The sequence below is a fragment of the Dermacentor andersoni genome, unplaced genomic scaffold, assembly GCF_023375885.2.
Source record: "Dermacentor andersoni unplaced genomic scaffold, qqDerAnde1_hic_scaffold ctg00000041.1, whole genome shotgun sequence".
NCBI classification, from domain to species: domain Eukaryota; kingdom Metazoa; phylum Arthropoda; class Arachnida; order Ixodida; family Ixodidae; genus Dermacentor; species Dermacentor andersoni.
This window is the reverse complement of record NW_027314754.1, coordinates 2997296-3021512: the sequence shown is the minus strand read 5'-3', so window position 1 is coordinate 3021512 and position 24217 is coordinate 2997296. Positions and strand designations below refer to the sequence as shown.

The window sequence follows — 24217 nt, the reverse complement described above, 5'->3', positions numbered from 1 at the left end:
GCACCGCTTCGATGAATTTTCGGTGGTAGCCTAAAATTCATGGCAGGGTCCAATCTTTGGAGTCGTCTGTGGCGATTATCCGGATTGTCCCAGTGCTGTGCTGTAAATTTTCGGATGACACTGGAGAGGAGACAGTTGGCGTCCGCTCTTGAAAAAGGAATTGAAAGCAGTGACTCTCGTTCTTCGAGTGCTTTCTTCGCTTCGGCGTCGGCCAGTTCGTTTCCCTGTATACCAGTGACTGGGAATCCACTGAAATGTGATGTGGTGGCCGTTTTCTTGTGCTAAAGTGTAGAGCTCGGCAGTTTGAAGAGCCAACACTCTGTAAGCGCTTTCTTTCAACACCACTCTAAGTAGTTGAAGAGCCGATTTTGCGTCGCTGAAGACTGTCCATATTTGAGGAGGCTGTCGCGAAATATATTGAACGGCCTCTCTGATTGCCACTAGTTCCGTAGATGTTGAAGTCGTCTTGTTATGGAGACGAAACCGTCGAATGACTTGATGCGCAGGCACGACGAAAGCCGCACCAGACGCATACGACGATACCGATCCGTCTGTATACACGCTCACCGAGGAGTCATATTCTTTCGATATATATTCAAGTGTTAAATGTCTGAGGCCGACGGTAGGTATTCGCGATTTTTTAGAAATTCCCGGAATAGATAGACGTACCGGTATTTTGGACATTACCCATGGGGGCATATGTGGAAGGTCAGCCGGGGCAAAGTATGCTGGTATGGCAGATTCTTGCCATTTAACGGCTCTTGAGAAAGTGGAGTCCGGCCGTATATCGGGTAATGTCGATAAGGGATGGCGTCCATGACGACAAAGCAGTCGCAGGAATACTCGAAGAGGTTCGCATCGTAGATAGACAGGTAAAGGGGTGACGCGAGCCTCCTCAATTGTTCCGTGGGTTGAGGTGCAACGTGGAACACAGAGACATGTTTTCAGTATCTGTGCCTGGGCACTTTCCAGCGTGCGTAAACATGACGGGCTCATACCTGATAAAACTGGCAGGCTATACCTAATGTATCCGACAACAAAATGTATTCTCAACAAAATTTGCGATTCTTCTTAAGTGAGAGTTTACCGGGTGCAATGCGAAGTGTGGAAAAGACTGCTGGCACCGGTATTCTATCACTATAAACCGATACCGTTTAGTTGAAATAAGAAGAAATATACTATTATATGCTTAATTTATACTTATAGCGTAGTGAAGCTTTTCGCGTCAAAACCTCCAAAAGTTGTCGTTAGTCCCATGGCAGGATAGCTACTGGTCTACCACCCCACTCTTTCATGTTCAATGTGTTAACTCATAATATGTTCGCAAATTTTCAGAAGGCTTGAAATCCAAACGTTCTTGAATTCCGTTGTGTCTGGATTAAATTCACTAGCGTTTGGATTATTTCGGCTGGCGTTTGGATTAAATTGAGTGGCGTTTGGATTAAATTCAGTAGCGCTCGGATTAAAATCACTGGCACTTGGATTAAATTGAACGGGAAAACCTGTAGTTCGTTCGGGAGAGCGCAATTCTTTGTTTTCGCAAAATGACAGCCACTGTTCCTTAATCTGGCTAGGCGTCCGGCTAGGACGTTTGGATTAGCCTTGCTTGGATGTAAACGTGTGGCCTACGAGATTGCGCGCGCTGGCATGTTTTACGGAAAACCTGCCAGCGCGCGAATCTCAGAGAAGCAGTGGTAGACAACAGGTGCTTGTATTTTTTATGTTCCAGATGGCGCAGCAGGTTTAGGTGCGTGGGCACTATCATGCACTGAATGCGCTAAAAGCCTGTCGTGGCACACGCTGCTTCGTTCCGCAAATCATTGTGTGCTGCGTATGTATCGTCACGGCGTAATTACTAATCTCTCTAGTATCAAGCCACGACCGCGTTAGCTTCGTAGTAGACCGGCGCCGGAGCACCAGCGGTCGCGTACGTCATCGATGGTTGGGTACCTTGGTGAACGTGGAGCTAACTTAATGTAATCCTTCCTTTGGACGCTGACCAATGCGGACGGCTTTCCTTCGGTCTCTTGTCATGCACTATCGAGATGCCACACACGGAACGCCGCTGGCACGCTCCTCATTACGCCATCGTGAGCAGACGCCTTCAGCGCAACGCTAAACCTTGCCATCGCGTTGAACAGTTCGCGTTCGGGCGAATGGCTCATTGTCGAGGCCATCTGTTATTAGCAGGAACTGTCACAGCTTTCCGGCCTCCTGACTGGTCTCCTCTGTGTCGTGACATCACTGCCGCTAGGCACAGGCGTGCGCCTCCTGATGTGCTCGCGTGCGTGACGTCACTGTCGTCAAGTGCGGATGCCGGGTTGGTTCGGCGCCACGCGGGATGATTCATCACATCGGCACGCGTGTCGGTCATGTGTTCGACGGTGTGCCCTGACGTCACTGTCGTCAGGCGCTTGAGGTCGCCTCCCGACTGGGCGCTGTGTGGGCTAACGTCACTGTCGCGAGGCGCGCGTGGCGACCGCCTGCTTGGGTGTGGTGTGGCGGCCGCGGTGGCGGCAGTTTACCATACTATGAGTTTACTTTGCGGTATCGTGTGGGAAGGATGCCTCCTCTCGCCAAACCGAACACGCGACGTGGGGCAGCCGCTGAACGCAAGCGGCGCTGACGAGAGACTGAGAGTATACGTCGCATGCATCAGGGCGGCGAGGCGCGTCCGACACCACAGAGTCCAGGGTCGCAACGGGCCAACGTAAGAGAGGCAAGGCGTTTGAAGCGACTCGCTGCATCTCCGGGTACCAAGGCAAACGAAGCACGGAAGCGCCGTGACCGCCATCTTGCCGCGGCATCCTCCCAGATGACAACCTTGAAATGTGGACTCAGAAGACATCGAAACGATAGGCATAGGCGTAAACGACGTTGCAGGCATTTAATAAACAAACAAACATTCACATAATAGTGTACGAGTTGTGTGCCTCCGTAGCGTTTCCGACGCAAAAATTCGCCGCCTCTTCACACTTTACTCTCGACAGAGTGTCTTCCGTTTTTTTTTTTTGAACAACGATTAGCAACGCCCAAGGATTAATTATGAAATATTAAACCTACGTTTGTTCGTAGCATTCAAATGCTTCAAAGAAGATTCTGGTGCTTCTTGCAAAAATTAATAGCTTCTTGCACAAAGAAGCGGGTGTAGCTTAGATACAACATCTTGAAAAAAAACTAACAGAAGAAGCATTTGCTATTTTACTTGCTAAAACAAAAAAGAGCTCTATTTGCAGTACATATTTATCAACTTCGTTTGCAATGAAATCAAAGCGATATTGTCCAAACGTGAATCGTCATACGCGCTCCTCATCGCATTGAACACTTCTAGAATACATACTTCTTGGAGTAATTGTGCGCGTGCGTTAATCACTCTCATTGTTGCTGTACTCACTGGATTAGTTGCATTGCTTGGTGTTCTGCTTCACGAGTCGAAAGAATTGCTCAGCAGGAGCTCTGCTTCACGACTCGAAAGAGTTGCCCAGGTGGAGTTGCCGTCCGTGCTGCATCGTGCCTACATTTTTAAAATTTAATGATGGGGTTTTACGTTCCGAAACCACTTGCTGATTATGAGGCACGCCGTAGTGGAGGACTATGGAAATTTTGACCACCTGGGGTTCTTTAACGTGCACCTAAATCTAAGTACATGGGTGTTTTCGCATTTCGCCCCCATCGAAATGCCGCCGCCGTGGCCGGGAATCAATCCCGGAACATTGGGCTCCGTGCCCACACGTAAAATCGATGCAATTTACAACAATACTCCGAGGGGGTCAAACGCACGGCCCAACTCTGCTGTCGCTGTCAGTGTTTCGCCCGTTTGGCAGAACTGCCTGACTTTTTTACGCGCAAGCTTAGCTGTACAGCTTTTAAATTCGGCGGTGTCTTCCTGAAGCCGCGAAGCAAGCGAACGAGGAGGGCGCCTGAAGGTGAACAAAATCGCGCGCCGGGGAAATTACGAAGGAGCGTGAGCGAGCAGCAACGTAACGCCACCTAGAGGACAGTGTAGATCACGTTGAGCGAAGCCGAGAAGCACAAATGAGGTGATGCGTCGCGGAGGATGAAGGTACGCAGAGGTGCGCCTGGTCGACCTCCTCCGGCATTTGCTCCTCCGGCAGTTGTACGTACAGGGAGAACATCGTCCTCGCGAGTCCTACACTGCGTGTGCGAGTGAAAGCGTGCGACGGTGAGCCGACGATGGCGGCTCAATCTCACGTGCCGAAGGGTGGAAGCGCTTCTTATTCCATCACGCGCATGACACTGGGGGAGGAGTGGGAGGGGGGCGTCGTACTTCGGCCACACGCGGTCGCAAGGGCATTCTCGTAAAAGCAATCCGCTTTGGAGGCACAGTCCTGCAGGTGGCCCGACGGCTCGTAGCTTTGCGTGAGCAGTATTCTCACCCCTCAGTTAGCATTGAAGCGTCACTTCACTCGCTGCTGCTGCCGTGATTCCTCATGCCAGCGTTTTGACAGCGAGTTTCCACGGCCATCGAGTGTGAAGTGCTCACGTTTCTCTGTGCGCGCTCACACCATGCTAGTTAAATTAGTAAGTTAGTGTTTAGAAGGGGGCTATTAACCTGGTTAGTTGGAGACCGGGGTAGTTAGAGAACCGGGGTAGTTGGAGAAGTATGGGAGAGGCCTTTGCCCTGCAGTGGGCTTAACCAGGCTGATGATGATGATGATTAAATCTTGCCGTCGAGTGTGGAAGTTGGCCGACGTTGAGGCGGATTTTGAGAACAGAAGGTTTATTTACAGTAATAACACAAAGTAATGAACAGTCGTAAAGTCATCTACGGCCGGCAGCAATCCGACGCTGCGGCCCGTGGCATGAACGAAAAAAAAAACTCCATGTCTCTCGCTTTATCCCCTTCGGTCTCTCGGGACACGTCATTTTCGACCAGTCGTCGAGCCAGCTCAGGTGTCTATTTTCCTCCAATTGTAGGCGCCCGTGCAAGCGCCGTCACATTCGGCCAATGAGGAGGCTCGAAGTGGTCCATCGTCCGATGGTTGAGTTGCCTCCGGCGTGGCCTCCTCGCCTGGAATCGCTCAGCTGGAGGAGACAGGTTGTTCTCGATCGACCTTCCAGAGCCGTAAAACAACTGTTCTCGGGACCAAGTTCAACTACCTGGAACCGTGCCAGCCTTCCGTTGCATTTTCGGGAAGAGACAAACAGGGGGGGAGAAAGCTCGACGTGGGGCGCACGAGCTGGGGGTCGCCAACCTGTCTGACGGGTCCGGCAAGGGGGTAGACTCGCCCCGGCGCACCGTAATTGGAGTGCGACGGCAATTGGATGTGGTCGGGGAACTTGAGTGATGCCAGGGAAAGGGTCCGTATCCAACAAGGCATTCTACTCCGGCGGCTGCTGCCTATGGCGCCGCCGCGCGAGCCCACCCTTGAATGCGGTTTGCGATGCGGACAGTCTAGGTGTTAAGCGCATTTAAGGCCGCTTTTGTGGTGTGTACTATATATAGCACCGATACGCTTCCGCTCACCCGCATTCACGATGTGAAATTGCACTGTAAATTTTTGTTTCGTGATGGGCGCCATACTGTATATTTCTCCCTGCTTATTAGTTGCTTCCTAAGCACTCTAAGTAAATATAATGTGTCGTTTTATGTGATTTTCACAAATATTGTGTTAATCTCCACGCCTGCATATGACAGAATCGCTACTCAGGACACCAAATATATTTATTACCTACATCGCTAAATTTGACGCACGTTCGTGGTTATCCCCAAAATCTGCACAGAGAAGTTGCGGAGCGGAAGACGAAGATGATGTGTTGTCTGTATATGGACAGATCGGTTACAGTTTCAATTTATCTCACTTGTCTGTTTTAGATTCCTGCTCTATTTTCTACTGCGCATTCTTTATTTCAGCGAATCATTATCTCGCGTCACTTATTTCCCTTTGATATAGTTTTATAGAGTTATTCTGACTTCGCAATTTATAAGTATATTTGCTTTTATGGCGTCCTTTTGGTTGCATCTTTTCCCCTGATAGTACGCGTTGCTTTTCTGTTTCCTCCAGGCGCCGGGATACTCGTCCTATCCCCTGCACTGGTTACGTGCCAACGCTGCATTATTCCTCTTCAATTTCTGTCATCATCATCGTTACCATTATGTTCTCTCGAGCGATCTCGTGCACAAAGATCAAACCGTTCGCCGTCGCAGTGCGAAGACCCTTGATTAGGTCTCCTCAGCCGACCTCGTATTTCCTATCGCGCAGTTTTTTCGGCCACTGCCACCTGTTCATCGTACTTGACTACCACGTTACCATGGAAGCATTATCCGGGAACACAACGCGAAACACTAAGCAGCACCATAAGGTAAGAAACGCGGGAACCAGTGGGCGATTCCATATGCTAATCTTAGTTCGCATCGCTAAACTATGAAGCGGTCGTAGCGACTCTAGTGGGAAACAGCCCTTCACCAAAGCCGTTCAATCAGTCGGATTCTACAGGACGACGCTTTGTGAGGCCTGCTGCTCAGGCTGGAGAAAGCTGTGCAAACCTTTAAAGACATTAAAAATTATTCGATAGATTGTTGAGAATCGCCGGTTCTACAACAGATCGAATGGCTCTTACGCCAATGCTGCTTGCATTAGCGTCTTGCAGGTAGATGCCGATTTAGAGACCGCAGACCAATGAGGGACACGTTGTTACTGCCAATTTGTTAAGAAATAGGGAAACTATAACCATCGCCGAAAATTGCCGGCTGGCAAGTCACCAGGTCGCGGGCAGCCAATCGGAAATAAAGAACTGGCGGCAACTATTCGCCACAGCTGCTCGACCAGTTGCCGGTAATGTAGGCGCTGTCTTATAATTTATTGCTGCTATCTTTCCGAGGTGATTATTCTGGAGATAGTGTAAAGCGCATTTCTGGAACTATAAACGTGATATTCGGCTATCGTGCTTATAGCAGGCTATTCACTTGATAGGCCTTATGAAGCATGTAATACCTGCGCGCGCTTTCCGCGCCGCGCGTCATTTCCATTAAAGGGTACTGTCTTCCTGGCAGATGATTGTTTGCGAAAACCGAATTCGGTGCTCTTCGATGGTAATGAACGTTGTAGACCAATGGGGAAAGGGGGGAGGGGAGGCTGCTCATAGCACAGTGGTCGTCGTCATTGCCGCTTTCATCACGGCTGCGCGTCAGTTGCTTACGCTGGCCATAGACGCCAAGCATAAGAGAGCGGAACGTGAAGTTGACCATAGGAGGACTTCACAAGAGTAGATGTTCAGCAACGACCGTGCGAGTTCGTGTGAGTTGCGGGAAACGTCACTACACGCTCTTGCTTACGGCCGAATCCTTGAACGATTCTCCGCCAGAGGCACCACCTTAAATTCTCAGGAGCGCAGAAGAGCGAAAGTGATTGAATTAAGTTTGCACCCATCACTTAGCTTCACCCATCGTCAGGAAATTCCACAACTACAGTTTGTTCTCCCGAAGTTAACAAAATCATTTCAGGGGTAGTTGCCACCTTCTTACATAATGCGCTCGTGCGCCCCTTTTCGTGCACATACTTATAAGCGTATAGCGTACATAATTAGACATAGGTGAGAACTATGGATATTTCTTTGAATTTTTTAGCCAGTCAGTCACCATGGGTACGAAATGACATTCACAACCACCAAGCTCACACTCAAAATTGTCAAACTGCTACAACCATGGTGTGTATGAAGCTTCTTGACGAATAAGTGAACTTAAATGATTATTTTTTATAGAAATATTGGCGGAGTGTATCTATACCGACCCCAGTGTACTCAACTTGAAAACTCACAAAATGAGACTTGGGGCCATATATTATAATGTTGCATTCCCCTTTGTGTTTACTACTAATCATTAGAAAGAATTCTGGCGCTAGTGCCTACGCGAACAGTAAGCATGGCGTTTTAGCCACCGTTGGTGCGATAGTAAACGGCTTCGTCTAATCTCGCGCTTCTGGCTTTGTGTGCCTGTTTGACTTTGCAAGTCGATCATCTTCGAAGAAAATATGATATAAATTCAACACATCTAAATGATTATGCGTGTACGGAGCGTACTTGGTCTTCGGCGTATAGAAAAAAAAAAGATTGTGTTGAATTTCATGCCAATGGAGGTATACAAATCTTTCTTTTTTATGGTGTTTAACATGCCAAAACCACTTTCTGATTATGAGGCACGCCGTAGTGGAGGACTCCTGAAATTTCGACCACCTGGGGTTCTTACACGTGCACCTAAATTTAAGTACACGGGTGTTTTCGCATTTCGCCCCCATCGAAATTCGGCCGCCGCAGCCGGGATTCAATCCCGCGACCTCGTGCTCAGCAGCCCAACACCATAGCCACTGAGCAACCACGGCGGGTGGCATAGAAATCTTAGTAAGGTCGCAAGAACGTCTTAAGGCACAATTCTGAAGACCACACAGGTCCATGCTCTCACCATCATTCCAATGGCAGCTAACCGATCGCCATACCGCCACACTGCCATTTCATGCTCTCGCATCAAAATTGACAATACAAAATCGGTGATGTTAAGCTATAGCGTTGCGCTCTGGTGTTGTGTGTTGTTCTCTCTCGGAAGTCCTGTGTCTTCATCGCTCTGCGCAACACATAATTATACAGCGTGGAAACTGCGAACGTTTACTCCATAAATCACGGGAACATTGCGCTTTGGAACGAGGCTCCAAGGTATACGTAAAGCGATATATACTAACATTTCCTGAATGTTACAAAGAAAAGTGTCAAATGTGATGTTACAGCAAACCCGGTATCACTGTCAACTTTCCGCTGTCTGCAGTCACTAAGTCGTGTCACCTCACAATTATATATGTTATATCAAGAGAGATCGCTTGATCACAGGAAGCTGGCTATCCTTGTAATGTTCTGGTCTTTGCTACCCAAAAGGTTATAAAAGGAATAAAGAAGATGCGCTACTCATTATTTTACAAAAAGGCAACAATTTGCGGTTGTGCCTTATTTGTACGCCTTCTCGCATAAGATGGTGGGCAAAAAATGTATTGTTGATGTGTTTTTTCCTCGAGCAATAATTTGCAGCTCTTTGTTTTGTAATTGATCAGGAAAATAACAAACAGGAGAGGTTTTTTGAAAAAAATGGTTATGGCGTTCATGCTAACTACTATGTCACTTGTCGCAGCAATGTTATCTACTGTATTCCTTTGTCCTGCAAGAACGTATACATTGGGCAGGCCAGGTGCTACTTGACTGTGCGCCTGCGCGAGTACCGCGATGGGCTAATTGCTGCGCTGAGTTCGCACTTGTCGGCTCATTACCCAAAATCTGGATGCGTTAAGGAATTTTCGCGCACTTCAGTACTCCGTCGCAATCGGGACTCGCAAACTAGGGAAATAGCTAAAGCTTTTTTTTTTATAAGGAAAAACAGTGACACTTGTATGAGTTCACCTTCGATATCCCTGTCAGCGTGTGAAATTTTAGTTCATTGAGCCACAGGTCATTGAGGCATTGGTCGTGCGTAGATTTGACTCGGGCTAAGAACGTCTCCAACGTTGTAGCCGAGCCGACCACTGTGTCCCACAGCGACCACAAGGCCATCGTCACCACCATCCCGACCAAAATATGATCACCCACCAATGAAGACAATAAATGTTTGTACGTACATTTCATCACGATGACCACCGATCAAGTCAATAAATGAGTTCGTACATGTGTTCAAAATTCTGTATCACAACTGTGTCGTCTGCTAAGCAGTTTAGCTGCTCATCCGCCTTCCGAAAGTGAAATGGTTCGGAATTTCTTATTTTCCTCCTCTATTCATGTTTTGATTACGTGTTTATTCCATGTGTTAACAAAATTTAGTCCCACTCTGCGGTCGTTGTGTCTCCTCCCTTCTTCGTTGTGTGTGTTTGCGCTACCAATCAACCATGAAATTCTAATCAAAATACGCTTATTTTACTATGTACGCGCTTCTATGCATTGAAAAATCGCTTTCCTTGCACATTAGTACCAATGTGCCTTAATAATAAAGAAACAACTATTTTTCTGCGCCAAATTCAATGATTTACAGAGGCTCCGGTTACGGACACTTTGTAAATGTTCGAACTGAAGAATTCGGTCACATGAAACTGTACTTTTTCATTCGAGTTGGGCAGCTAGGCGCCCCACATCAACGTGGTACGCTCAAATTACAATTCATGGCCCATTATGATAACATTCCGTAAACGTAGCTCCACTTCGCACTAGTTAGAGTGGCTTCTTGTTGATGACCCCTCGTGTATTTCCTCTAAAGGGCGATGGGAAGTGTTGTGGAGATTGTGAAACAAAAATTTCGTGCGATGTGTACAATTTGGATGGCATTTCACGTTTAAACGAGCCCTAAAATGCTTCTATTACAGTTGAAACTTGATTTAGCGACGGGATGATCACGCTTGACTTATTTCGTTAAACCGGGAAGTTTGTAAAATCGAAAGAGAAATTTTTCGGTTCTTCGAAATCTAAAATTGCAATGTAGCGACACGCAAAAGCGACCGTGGCATCGCATTTGCCGCTTATCCAGCCATCTGTTGCATAAATCATGACATAACGAAAGCAACCACTACCGCCTCTACCGAGGCGGTGTTGAGTCCGCAGTTCTGTGCAGCCTCGTCAAAATAAACCTCAGACAGCACTAGGGCGTCTAGATGTTTTAGCGCGTTATGTTTAGCGCACACGCCCGAAGAAAAAACTCCGTCTGTGTTAAAATTAGGAAGAAATCACCGCCTTTTTACTCATTCATTTCTGGATAAATCTTCGTTATATCGAGTTCGGCCAAGTTCGTTTCGTTAATTCGGGTTGATAACAAAATTAAAATCTATAGGTACCCCCTGGGGAATGGGAATTTATTCGTTAGTCCGGGAACTTCGTAAAATCGTGTTTCGTTAGATCGAGTTTTAACTGTAATCTCCTCTCTTTATTATCTAAAAGCGCCTCAGTTGATGATGTAAGGCAGTAGTGGGGACCTGCGGACTAATGTTCATCGCTTCAGGTTCTTTAACGTAGACCTATATCGACAAAGCTGGTGTATGAGCATTCAGCTCCCCTAAAAATGAAACACGTCTACCGGAGTCATACCTAAGACCTCACCTCGTGCAATATTAAGTCATGACTGACCACCCGCTACAGGATCATTTTATAAACTGTCGTCCTTTCTACTGAACCCACATACTTTCTGTTGCGTCGTTTAAGACCAAAGCTGTTATAACCACCAATGACTAATTAGGAGAACAACGTACATCTGAAACAACATGAGCGCAGGAATTTTTCAGGAAGGAACTGGGTCACGTCAGCTTCTTTTCTCTTTTTCCTTCTAGTGCAGTGGTTCGCATCGCATTTAGGAGGGAGTTGCAGTTGATGTAACACGTTTTAATTTCGTACTTTGTTCGGGTTGGGGGTTCTGCGCACCTTGGTTCTGCTGAGCCATTTCTTAAAGTGCTCCCTATACTAACCAAGCCTTTCTTCTATTGCAGAAAAAGAAGCGGGCATTTCCGGTAAGTATTTCCTTTTTTTTTATCCTGACGGTTTCTAATACATACAATTTTAAGCAACGTCATTTCTTTCCTGAAAGGGGATTAGTCATTTTTTCTTAGGTGGTTCTGACAGAGATCTTTCTCACGAGGCTCGCGTACGTAGAGGGGAGGTGTTTTGGTGTAGGGTGACGAATTTCATAGATGAATTTTATAGCGACGCGCAGAAGCACTTTCTGGGTGCAAATATTTCTATGACACACTTTGTGGCGCAGTAGGCTTAACGAAGAAAGCCATTTAATAAAATGCGCAATTAGACCACGCATACCCAGAGCGCAGAACTTCTCGTTTTGTGCGGACGCAGAATAGAGTAAAACTAGTCGATCGAAACGTTTTTGAAGTAATCACCTGAACTTTTGTTATTGCTGCGTGCTTATTGCACGAACAAGCTTGAATCGCAAAGTAATGTGTTGCACTTGAGCGAATGAATACGGATGACATAGTAATTTTGGTATTCTCCAAGCTTTTTGAAGTTTACTAGTACGGAGTTACAAACCCGACACATAAATGTTTACACGCGCATCGCTCCACTGACCAAACGACCGCCCGTATATTCAACTGACTGACTTGAGTTTTATGTAATGGGGGAGCTTCACAAGAAGCTCTATCTTGGGAGATCATATGTAAAACATGACAACCGAGCAAACCTTTTTTTTTAGCATTCATTGCACCTGATTTTATTTAGGCCACTATCTTTTTTTACAGAAAATGTGGAATCACTGTAGAAAAATAAGTATCAACCAAGAATATTTCCATTCTGTACCTCATTTATTAATAATAGTAACGCGATTGGTTAAAGTACACCTAATAAGACATCTGCAGCGCACAAAATTTGTTTTATATACCCCTCCCAAATTTTCCACTAATTTGTGAGTTTGAAATTTTCCGCAACATTTTAAAGTATTGCAGCAGTTTCACTTTTTGATTTATTTGTTTATTTAGTTATTTATTCTACCCTAAAGCGCAGAAAGCTTTACAGAGGGGAATGGGGTACATGAAATAACAATACGAAAGATCAAATGTAATAACATCTATCATACATATGAGGAAGCACTGTTAGGCTAACAAAAGACACGCTGTGAAATGGCAAATCATATTTCTGTGTTTTAGCTACTCAAATGAATACAGTTTACATAGGTACCATTTATGCCTTTGGTGCGAAGTAGGGTATTTTCTAAACGTTCTGCTGACATTTTCGAAACTTATTAATTTTCCCCAAATTTTGCGATATATGTGAGGTCCTAAAAGGAAAATGCGCTTGTTGTAGTTGGTTCAATTGATCTTTCTCAGTTATACGGAACATATTTAATTCAAATCGGTTAAGTGTCGCTTCTTGAGAACATTTCTGCGTTTCGTGTGTACTAGAATAGAGAAATAAGAGATTAATCCAACCTAAAGCTTCCTGCCTAAATCTATGAGCAGGAGCGTTCTTTTTTTCATTCCGCTGCAATCAAAATGTGGCCACCGTTGCGTTAAAATGTGCTCGTGCTCATCTGGTGAACGCCGTAACCACATTGATAGATGAACAAAAATGCCCCCCCCCCCCCCCCCCCCCCCCGAAAAGAAAAACACGTACACAAAAAAAGAAGTTGCCAGGAGGGTCTGTCGAGTTACACGATTACACTTCTAAATCGAGCACTCGTCTCGTCCATATGTTCCTTGCGTGCTTGTTTTCTTCGGTGGTTTCCTACTCAACTACAAGTATTTAGGAAAGCGCCAAGCGAGAAAATCTGCAGAACCATGGCCACAAAGGCAAACGCGGCAGTTGCGATTTCAGTAACCTTTTCTTGCTTCAGGATTCACTCTTCTAAAATCACGTAGGTTAGTTATTCTTGATTCACGTTGGAGAATGGAGTTTCATGGAGGACAAGCGGAAGATAAATGGTGGTTAGGCGCTCGAGAATTATAATAATCGAATGATGGTTGAATGATTCATCAATGGTTTTTCTCGTCTGCTGATTTGCGGATAAAACAACTATTTTTTGCGAAGAGGCCCCTGCAAGCAGACTTGTCAGTGCCCGCTTTCATAAGCTAGAATCTGTCGCTAATGGCTTTGCTTTTTTTTTTTTTGCTTCTCCTAGCATGTGTTCTCAATCCGGTTAATTGATTGGCGGTGCTTCTCGCCTCGCTGGCCGGTGTTTTGAAGGAGTGGTGCTAACATATTGTTATATTTATGGCCAATCTCAAATAGCAGGCACTTTGCAAACTTCGTTGAACACTGCTTGACCGGTGGCTTCGTCTCGTGCCCAACACCAGTTTCCGCATTCTTGTTCATGGAAAAAGCAGAAACGTTCTCATTCGCCAAACGCTGAAGTGATTTGAATGAGATTTGTTTTGTTTAAGTAAGAAAACTAAATTCTGCCCCCAGGAGGAAGCAGAACTTTTTACCGCCGCTTTTACCGCCGCTTTACCGACATCTGAAAAAAAAAAGCTAAACGTCAACGTATACGAAAACACAACCTTCTATCAAAAATCCGATCCCACAGTCATGTAAAGTGCACTTTTTAGAGAATATGAAGCTGAAGTTTGTCTTATGTTACTTTACAATCGGTCAATAATTTTGCACAGGCGAAGCCGTGTTACAGATGGGGAATGGATTGTCATCGTCCAACTTCGCAGATTTAATCTTCCGATTTTTAATTGCTTTGATATTCCCTTTACTTGCGCGCAAGAACTACCTATGTATTCTTTGCGCACACCTTGTTTTTTGTTTGCTTTTTCACAGAATGGCAGTGATAATTCTTCACGTTGAAAAGCTTTATTTCTTGGTTGCAGTTGTTACTAGAATTTTTTTTATATATGCTTTACGAAACTTCTAAACCATTTGAATTTGCTGCGAATGCGCTGACGTGCACGTGATTTTGGAAAATGTCGTTCTCGAAGGAGCCGCGATTGTCGCCATCCGCTGCCATTGCAAAACTCGCGGCAAATATCTTGTCATACCGCTCAGTGCATCGGTCCTGATTAAAATATTTTTCTCCGTCTCGTTTCATTTCGCAGTCAGATCCAACTACACTCGATTTTTTTTCTTTACTGAAGACGTGCTAGAGGACTCCATCGACAGATTTCAAATCGAGTCTGAGCAACTTGTGCGGTAATGCATTCTAGCACACCACGAGGCTTGGCCCTCCTCTGGAAGGCACATCTTTTCGACTCAATTTATACCTTCCTGTTCACATCGTCACAACTCATAACCTTTTTCTGTCCCATTGACCTTTAACCCGGCGCACAGTTGCCGGCTAGATGACACAACGTTAGGCCTATTTTCCAGTTATTTCTAACCCCTTAAAGGGCCCCTCACCAGGCCCCATAGCAAATTTCAATTTTACTCTGGAAGTTCTTGCGTCTCATCTAGGGAACGTTCTGCGGCAAAAAATTTTCAAATCGGCTCATTAATAGCCGAGATCGAGATATTTCAGTGTCGCGAACCCATGGTATCAGGAGGCGAGCTCCACTGCCCACCGAGACACTCTTGCCACTCCTCCCGTCTACCCTCCGCAAGTGAAATTCCTTCCCTTCAAGATTCCTCAAGGTTCATACTGGACCTCGAGGATCGCATGACGCGTACGCCCCGGGTCCTGCCTTCATACTTTCTTTTTCTCCTTGCTTTTTTTGCGGCTTGGTGCACTTCCGCTGACGGCGTCGCGTGAGAGCTATTGCGTTTGTCCCGTTTCACGCAGCAGATGATTTTGCGCGCTGTGCTCGAGGACACCTGACCAGCGGTGCTACACGAATACTGGGACAGACACAAGCGGATCACACAGCATGATCCCGCGCTGGAACGCGGTGGGAAATGGCATAGTTTCGTTGTCTGCGCGCGCGACTGCACGTCGTGGGAACAAGCAGAAAAAACGGAAGTAGATCTCTCTTGCTGCGGTGCGACGTAAAACAAAAATAGGCATACATTCGGTTTGTGTGTTTCATTATTTCTCTAAGCTTTACTTTGTCTATGCTAGCAACATATTACAGAAAGAACAGATGTTTGCTTAAATAATTCTCGAACCCACGTGCCACCACGAATGACGTCACAGGGTGAACACGTGTACGTAGGCGCACTAGCACGTGTACGTCATCCTCTGGCTTGGAGTGCGGCGGTCGGGAGGAGAAGGAAAAACGGCGCTCGGTTTGAAATTTCAGATCTTTCCGCGGCGCGTAGCGATGTAATACTTTGCAGACACGATCGTTATCGCGCACGGTATGCCCTGCGCTTGTCAGCTCAATATAGCCGGAGCTGGTGAGGGGCCCTTTAGGTCACGATGTCTACATTTGTGGATGCGAGTGGTTTTCGTCAATTGTGTTTCACAGCACCTAAAAAAAAACTACGGAAACTAACGTGCGGGTCATTTGATACTTCTGCTTACCCAATGTCACACCAATACCATTTATACTGCAGAGTAGTGCTGTGCTAGGCCGCTTCAGTAAAGGCACTACCCTTTTACGTGTATGATAGACGAGCCATGTTCCGACAGTTTTCGTTCCTCGTTATGTATAGAATCAATAAAAAACTTTCACATAGTTTGTGGCGCTGATACAAATCTTACTAATAAAAGTGCAACACATTACACTGATTGTACAATAGGCCATAATACGTTTACTCTCTAGCAGAGAGGACTAAGAAGAAAATTTTTTTTTTGATATCTCGCTACCATATTTGCCTTCCTGTAGCGAAGACTGCGGCACCGCCTAGTAAAATAGTCCGACTTTGACGCATTCATAAAGAAATCATGGAAATTTATGACTAAAGAGGCTGAACTCAAGTCATCTCTCTCTCTCTCGTCCCTTCTGCCTCTGCCACACCAACAGCGCCGCATTGAAGGAACGTCCGTGACGTCACCGCCTCAAGGAGGCACGCAGAGTTGCGGAGGTACCAGCCAAGGCGGCCGCAGCTGCTTCGCAGAGGAGATCGGGTCCTCGTACACGCCGCCCATTCCTGAGGCTGCGGTCTCGCCACCACAGTGCCCCCCACCACCGCAGCGCCCCCTACAAGGACCGCAATGCACCGATCGCGTTGACGTGGACAACAGGCTCGAGGGTGAACCGTACGGAGTCACCGACTTTGCGGCTGTGCGATCCATGGCCAACACAAGATCTCGGTGAAGCTCGTTCATTTATTTGCCAATTTGCGTCTTGCAAATTACGAAACTGATGGTAAGCAAGAAATGTAGTACAATATTGATTATACAATTTTCAGTATGTAACAGGATATTCATATAATCCGAACATTGTTTGACGCAGATTGAATTATATTGAATAAGCAGAAGGTTGTTGATGCAATTTTTTTTTTCTGCTGCTGCTGTGATGGTCCATTCAGAGCTTCAGTTTGATTGCCAACTTGCCCGCTCTGAAGAATAGATTTTCCGGGAAGTGAAGTTTAACGGCTTTACGTAAGGCCGCCGTTATGGGAGCCTTTAAACTGGCTTTTGCTGACTCAGGTAAATCAATTCGGTAAACTCTAGTTCAGGTTCAGTCACAGTCAGGCTTCCTTCCACTGACAGTGACTTTCACCGGTGGCATAGTTAATATTATAGCGCGGAAACGAGTGGGCATTATTAGGAGCTTTCGGTGAAATTCTAGAAAATTAGCTAAGCATTACACTGTCTGCACGAGCGCTTCCTTCAATTATTACAGCGAGAGCGCACGCTCACATACTACAGAGCGAGTCAACGGCCTACCACTGTTCACGCCCGCACACGCGCAAGCATGAGCCCTGGGAAGTCCCCTGTGGCTAATTCTTTAAAGAATGCATGGAGTGTGCGTTTCAGTTGCTGTGTCAACTCCCGCAAGGCTGGCTATATTGATGGACTGCGCGACGAAGACACCAATGTGTGGCAACCAGAGCTGCCAAGGGCTCCTAAAAAAACTATTAAAAAAATCCGTGACGTCTATCTTTCAGCGAAATGAGCATGGCGCGGTTTTTGACGCCTGCATCACGATGGCTGACAGAAGCGCAAGTGATTTGTGAATACATGACGTCAGCACCACCTGTGTATTCCAAGATGCAACGCGCAATCTCGCTGATGCGTCCGCGACATGAAATCGCGCCGCACTTGGGAAACTAGATTTTAAAGTGGAACCTCAAATCTAGAAGGAGAGCATGAGACAGATAACATGTGGAGTTTCCAGACTTAAAAAAAAACTGTCTGGCAGTCCTCCCAAAGGAACACACATTTATTATTTGCACATTAAACTATTATAGTATAGTCAATAGATATCTGGGTTTTTCAGACTAGCTAAGAAAAACGCTAGAACACAAGATGACAGCCAGCATCACAAAAATTGTGAGAGCATTATGATGATGACACAAGGTAGCATATATTAGTGCAAAGGGAAAAGTTATGGAACTGCAAACTTAACCAACGCGAGCAGCATAAAAAAACATGTCATAAGGAAACTTGTAAGCACCGCTTATATCTATATATACCGATAACATAGAGCGCTCGCAAATATCGGCTGGGAAGATAGTGTGTTGCGTATTCGATGAATAACTTAATATTTTCCAACAGCAAGCAAATCAAGAAACAACTGGTTCGCTTCCCACCCAGCCCATCTTGCAAGTTGTTTTTTATTCAGGAAGTGCCTGCCGGGATTTATCACTCACGGCCAACGCCGCCGACACCGACACCGACGACACCGGCTTTTCTGCGACACGAGCTCCTTAACGCTGTCGCGTTAAAACTGTCAGCTGCCTTTTAAGAACATCAAAGAGTCGAGGAACGCGGGTTATTTTTCGGCGTCACCTCAGCGTTCACTGAAGCTGATGACTTCACGCACCCTACAGGGCCACCATGCGAACGGAGCACTCTGAGATGCCCTTATCGGTGACTGAGGAAGTGCCGAGGGAAGAGCACCCGAATGGGCAACAGAGCTTTCAGCCGGCGCTCGTGGTACTAGCTGTCATGGCGTCGGCCTGCCTGGTCATCAGCCTGCTCACCCTGTTGTGGCGCCTGGCCGCGCCGGGGCAGAGACCGCGCCGCAGCGTCTGCCTGACGCGGACCTGCGTGGCGCTCAACGAGATGCTGGTGGCCGCGTCCAACGCCAGCGTCGACCCCTGCGAGGACTTCTACGAGCACGTGTGCGGCGACTGGAGGGAGTCGACCTCCATCTACGAGAAGCACCTCAGCGACTTCGTCGACAAGGTATAACATGCTGCCCTCAATTAGCCCTCGCGTGTTTACGAATGCTATGCAGCCCTCAAAGCAACATAGTTGGCGCTACTTCTACTTATAGTCCTCAGAAATAAACTTTCAATCACGTTGCTTTCTTACGGAGATATTGCAGATATTTGTTCCGTGCAAAAAGGAGGCCATCCTTGCCGAGGCAATGGTAGAGAGAATCGGACGAATGAAGATGGCTCTTGTTTCATCGACATTGTTTGGGTTTGTTGATGATGATGCTCAAGCAGACGAGGTGACATGATGACGAAGGTACAGAAAAGTCCCAGTTTCACCCGAAAAACGAGGCATCCATTGTGAAAGCAAATTAGTAGGCACATATACTAAGTAAAGATAGTAGTTAGATGTACAAGTATAGATTGTATAAACTTTTAAATATTCGCCTGCTAATTAAATTCACAAGCACGGTGTTACGCGCGCACTACCAAACATGAATACATCTTACTCGTTGACCACGCACGCTCGCTTTTGAAACGCTGGAGGTAGACAGCGCGGCAGCAGCATCGAGCAAATCGACCTTCGTGCTGCCTCTCGCTTCAACGCGAACTCAACGGCGAGGACCGAGCGCACACGAAGCTATTAGCCCTCGCTGCACCTACACTCTGCACTCATCGCAGATCACTTTCAAGATAGGGCCAGCCGGCCGTGATATACGCAGCGGATGTTGGTGTAGAACCCCCCACCCCCTCTTCCATCTCCCCTCCTCCCGGCGCCATTCGCGCGACGCAAGACGGCGCACTTCCTCCCTGCTTTGCTCCACCGCGCGCGCGAGATTCAGCCACCATCGTTGGCTCACCCTCGCACGCTTTCACTCGCACATACAACATACGCCGCGTGGCGACTAAGTTATCGCCCGTGGACTTTATCACCCGTGGACTACGACAGAAATGCGCTTGGAGCGTTCATATAATTGCTATCGCAATAAAACGTAAAGAACAAACGGATAGCGCTGACAGAGCAAACGGAGTTCCAAGCCCTTAAATGCTGTTACAGTTAGCTTTCTCTCGTAATGCCTCCTCTCCCTCGTAAAGTCGCCTTGCAGAGCTCTGACGTAAGCACTGCTGTATAGTCTTGAGAACGGCAGGAAATAGCAATAGCAAGGGATCCGGTATGCAATATTGCAGGCTCCCTTCTCCATCTAAAACAGTAATACAGTAGAACCTCGTTGACACGTCCCCGTTACGTACGTGTTCTCGGCGCCAACGCTCCCAATCGAGGACAAAAAAAATAACCCAATAGAGTTACGCTCATCTTCACCGGTTCATACGTATTCGGAAAGCACGTTTTTCGGCGCCAACGTTAACTACGTCGCCAAATTGCGATCGTATGGTACGTTTTCCGGCCGCTAGATTCCATGTAAGCAAGAAAATGCGCGAGGCGCGCGTGACTGAGAACAGTATATAGCTTCCCGCTGCCGCAGCATCAACGCAATATTCGCCCACCCGTCTCACGTGAAAACGCCGGCGCGCACTCATGTTTAAATTTCGGTACCGGCCAATCTTCTCCGAGGTGGTCGCGCTCGCCATTCGCAGCTATCACCCTCAATCCTATTGCGATAAGCATCTTCGCCTGTCTGTTTCACATGCGTGGTGCCGTAGGAAGCGTAGCGCACGCTTTTAATGGGCGATAACCGAAACGCTCCGCCGTTCCTTGCTGCAGGCTGCGGTCGCTAGATCTTATGTGGACAAGAAAAGTTGCAAGGCGCGCGCGATCGAGAACAGCATATAGCCGCCCGTATTACGTGAAACCTACGGCGCAGAGTTACTTATTCCGGTACCAGGGAATCTCCGCCTGGGGCGTCCTACGCTGCATTCACACCTATTGCGGCCAAACCTACTACGATAAGCATCTTCACCTATCTGTTTTACTGCGCGTGGTGCATAGTACCATTCGCAGTGCACTGCACGCTTATAGTACGCGACAATCCAAAGGCGCCACCGTTTCTCTGCTGCAGGCAGCGCGTTGTGTGCACCACGTTTCGCTTCGGTTGCATCCGGCGTCGCCCGCCAGCTCGATTCCGTTTCGGTTTCCCGTCGCCCGCTTAAGAGGCCACGCAATCGGAAAACAGCAAAACGCGTCTCGGGCCGCCGGAGCACCACAAGCTCGACGCGGACCCGCGTCTCATGCCGCGACGATCCGCGCGACGCGTCATATTACGTAGATGTCAACAATAGTTGAGTCTCAAATTCTTTTAGCTAGTTCGGATCGTACGTTTTGCTGGTTAGTACGTCTACTCTCGCGGTTTTTCCCAAAACGTATGAACGAGGTTATACTGTATTTTGGTGACATACTTACGGCAGCATTGGCTACAAATAGCGAATGTTTTCTCTCCACGTTCGAAGAGTGTTGCAGCACTCCTTTAAACAAGAGCAATTCAGTCTACTTCTGTCGTCGACTCCGTAGCTTAAAGTAATGTTTGCGTGCTGCTTTGTTTAACACCAGGTAATCGACGTTCTGCTGCGAGCCAACATGAGCAACAAAATGAGAAATCCCACTCAACAGGCCGCCATGCTGCTGAAAAGCTGTCTAGTTATCGTCGAAGACGGCCGAGACGAAGTGGACGCCTTCAAGAGCCGACTCACTAAGTTGGGCATCACGTGGCCACAGCTGAAGAACAAGAGCGGAGAGCTCACCGTAGCAGCAGCCAGGATGTTCGAGGCGTTTCGCATCTCACCGCTGCTTAGCATCCGCAAGAGTCGAACAAAGTCGGGCGAAGTGTCGCTCTGCATCGAGCCCGGCGACGCACTGCCAAATTGGCTCAAGATGCGGGCACTGCTAGTGAAAGAAGGCAACTACCGCAGCTATTACGAAGGCGCGGCAGACCTCTACAATGGCCACGCGACCCCTACTATAGGTTTCGCGGAGTTCAATGAGATCGAAAGCCTCCTCGTTCCGGCATTGATGTCCACCGACTACGGTGATACCGAAATGGTTGAACTCGACTCTACGGAACAGCTGAGCCGCTACCTAGAACATAACAGCTTCATGCAGCTTCGAGCATTTTTGAAATATGGCCTCCAACTGCCGTCATCGACGAGGGTGAAAATACGCGCCGTGGACTACGTGAAACGCCTCCTAGACTTATTGAAGCAGCTGGACGAACCGCGATTGGAGTTCTACCTCGGCTGGTGCGTGATGCAGGCCATGTGGCGGTTCATCAGCAAATCGTTCTCGCAGTTTTGGTATCGGAGCGTGCGCTCCGCTCTGGATACCGTCGTCGAACGACCAAGCCATGCTGACTGTATCGAGTTGACCGAGTCCCTCCTTGGATGGACCGTGTACGCAGAATTCTCGGGCACTCACGAGGACGCTGACGCGCGCAACGACGTGAACTGGATAGCACGGACCATCGCCGACACGTTTGTCAAGCAGGTCAAGCGCGGCCGCTGGTCTATTATCGCCGATCGCGTCGCTCTCGACCAGCGCGACTTCCAGGACGTTTTCTTCCACAGCGAACTGTTCAGCAAACAACAGCTTGGCGACGTCTTCGACACGGTCGCCATGAACGTTTCGCTGCTGCATAACTGGATGGCCGTTGCCACGGCCCACGCGCGCATCCCCGAGGAAGAATGGCGGGCGATGTCCTCTAGCTACATGAGGCAACTCCGCGAGTCCGACGGCTACGCTTTCTTCGACTCGCACAGCTCGTCTATTCGCATCCCTCCACTCTTCCCGATGCTGCCGCTCTACGGCCGGCACTCCACGGTAGCGGCTAAGTACGGTACTATCGGAACACTGCTGGGTGCGGCCGCCGTACGGCTCTTCGTGAGCCGCCTGCCTCATAACTCGGCGGCGCTCGCCACGGTTGAAGAGAAGCTCGCCTGCTTCGCTTCGCCAGTGGACCCATCACGGACCAAGCAGCACACGTACCTTGCCGCAGTGGTCGACCTCGTCTGGGATGCATTCGAGTCGGCTGATGCGCCAACGGGGGCCGGCGACCTCGGCAACTACACCAGCGAGGCGACGTTCTTCATGGTGATGTGCCGCCTGCTGTGCAAAGCGCGCGCGTCGCTCCAGGCCGAGTTCGGCTGCAACCAGATCGTCAAGAACAGCCGCGTCTTCGCGCGGGTTTTCAACTGCGAAGTGGGCAGGCCAATGAACCCCGAGAAAAAGTGCGATTTCTTCTCGTACGCCTGAGGCCTGCCTTACGATTGGTCATTTCGTGCTCGTTGAAAAGACAAATACTCGTAACCACTTTGTTCATTGCGTTTACTTTGAGTGAAGCGAACGTTGCAGCTTATATGCTCCCCTTGCGTGTGTTGCAATTTTGCAATATGGTGTCGCTGTATAATCCTTGATAGCATGGAGACTATATATGATAATTCATCGTGCCACCAAACGTCACATCTGTAATGTCCTTGACTGTCACACCTCCGACAATGCTGCGAAATGTCATCGTCACCTTTAGTGTCTGTGATCACTGATCACCCCTCGATAAGGTAACTGCCATCTAGCATTGTTTTTAATGTACATGGCTAGGCATCAAACTTCGAGAAAGCGCAAAACTACGAATGGACGAGGTGCGCTAAGCCGTAGAACTCCAAGAGCGCCACAAAACTTGTGCACATAGCCGTACACCACGCTCTTGGCAAGTAAGCTTCTGCGGGCATGTGGAAGTAAGCTTCTGTGGAAGTAAGCATGTGCAAGTAAGCTTCTGCGTGCAGCTTTACCATGCTTCAAGGAGAATTTCGTACGGCTATTGATTACTTTGATGTGCTACTCGTAAAATATCGCGCGTAACATTCGCCACAAGGTAGTCCTCACGAAGTCCGTTCGATTTTCTGTTGTTCTTTCAAGAACCACCCTTACGTTGCAAAAGGCTTTGAGAAATGGAGTCATTATAATACGATGTTTCATCGCAGCTAAGTTACTCACGAGCTGTACTTAAATTGTGAATTATCGCAAGAAACGTGCTTACGTCTAAATAAAGCGACTTGCAAAGGCCGTACATGAAACCTAAGGAGCAGTTCGTTTATTTATTGAGAGCACAATGATTAATGGAAAGTAAATATTCTTAGCTGCAACTTGATCGTGAGGCAACAGCCCTTTCTTTCGTTGCTGGTTACCTTTCTGACCGAAATCAGTGACCGCATACTATTCGAATGTTTATGGTAGCTGTATGAACTCCGAGGTTTGTGCATAACGGAACATAAGGAGAGATTTAGTTGTGCCAACACCAGTTTGCCAGTGTTTCTGTGCATGCGTATGTGCGTGCGTCAGAAACTTGAGAATGCTACGCCCATTGTAATGCTACATTCTTTCTTCCAACATTAACGCGAATCTTTCTTTGCCTCTTCCTTAAACGTTTCCGCTGCTGCTGCCTCGCGCGCTGCGTCGAGAGGTGGTTCACAGCGTGCATATACATAGCAGCAGCGTATTAGAGAGGAACGGTGACGCGAGAAACCCGCTTTGACTTTTGCACCACGTCGAATGCGAATAATGCCCTCTGGAGCTCCCTGGGCGTCGCCACAATACTCTCTTGACGGCTGTAATTACCCGTGACGCCCGCAAAAGCATTGCAAAAACTGC

General features: G+C 47.7%; 1 protein-coding gene across 1 annotated transcript; it reads left to right on the top strand.

Annotated features, from left to right (window-relative positions):
• Window positions 1–18301: 18301 nt before the first annotated feature.
• On the top strand, window positions 18302–22825 carry LOC126518282 (endothelin-converting enzyme 2-like). The gene is made up of 2 exons (XM_050168126.1): window positions 18302–18652; window positions 21131–22825. Exons 1-2 carry the CDS (start codon window positions 18302–18304, stop codon window positions 22823–22825), a joined length of 2046 nt encoding a protein of 681 aa, XP_050024083.1.
• Window positions 22826–24217: the final 1392 nt, after the last annotated feature.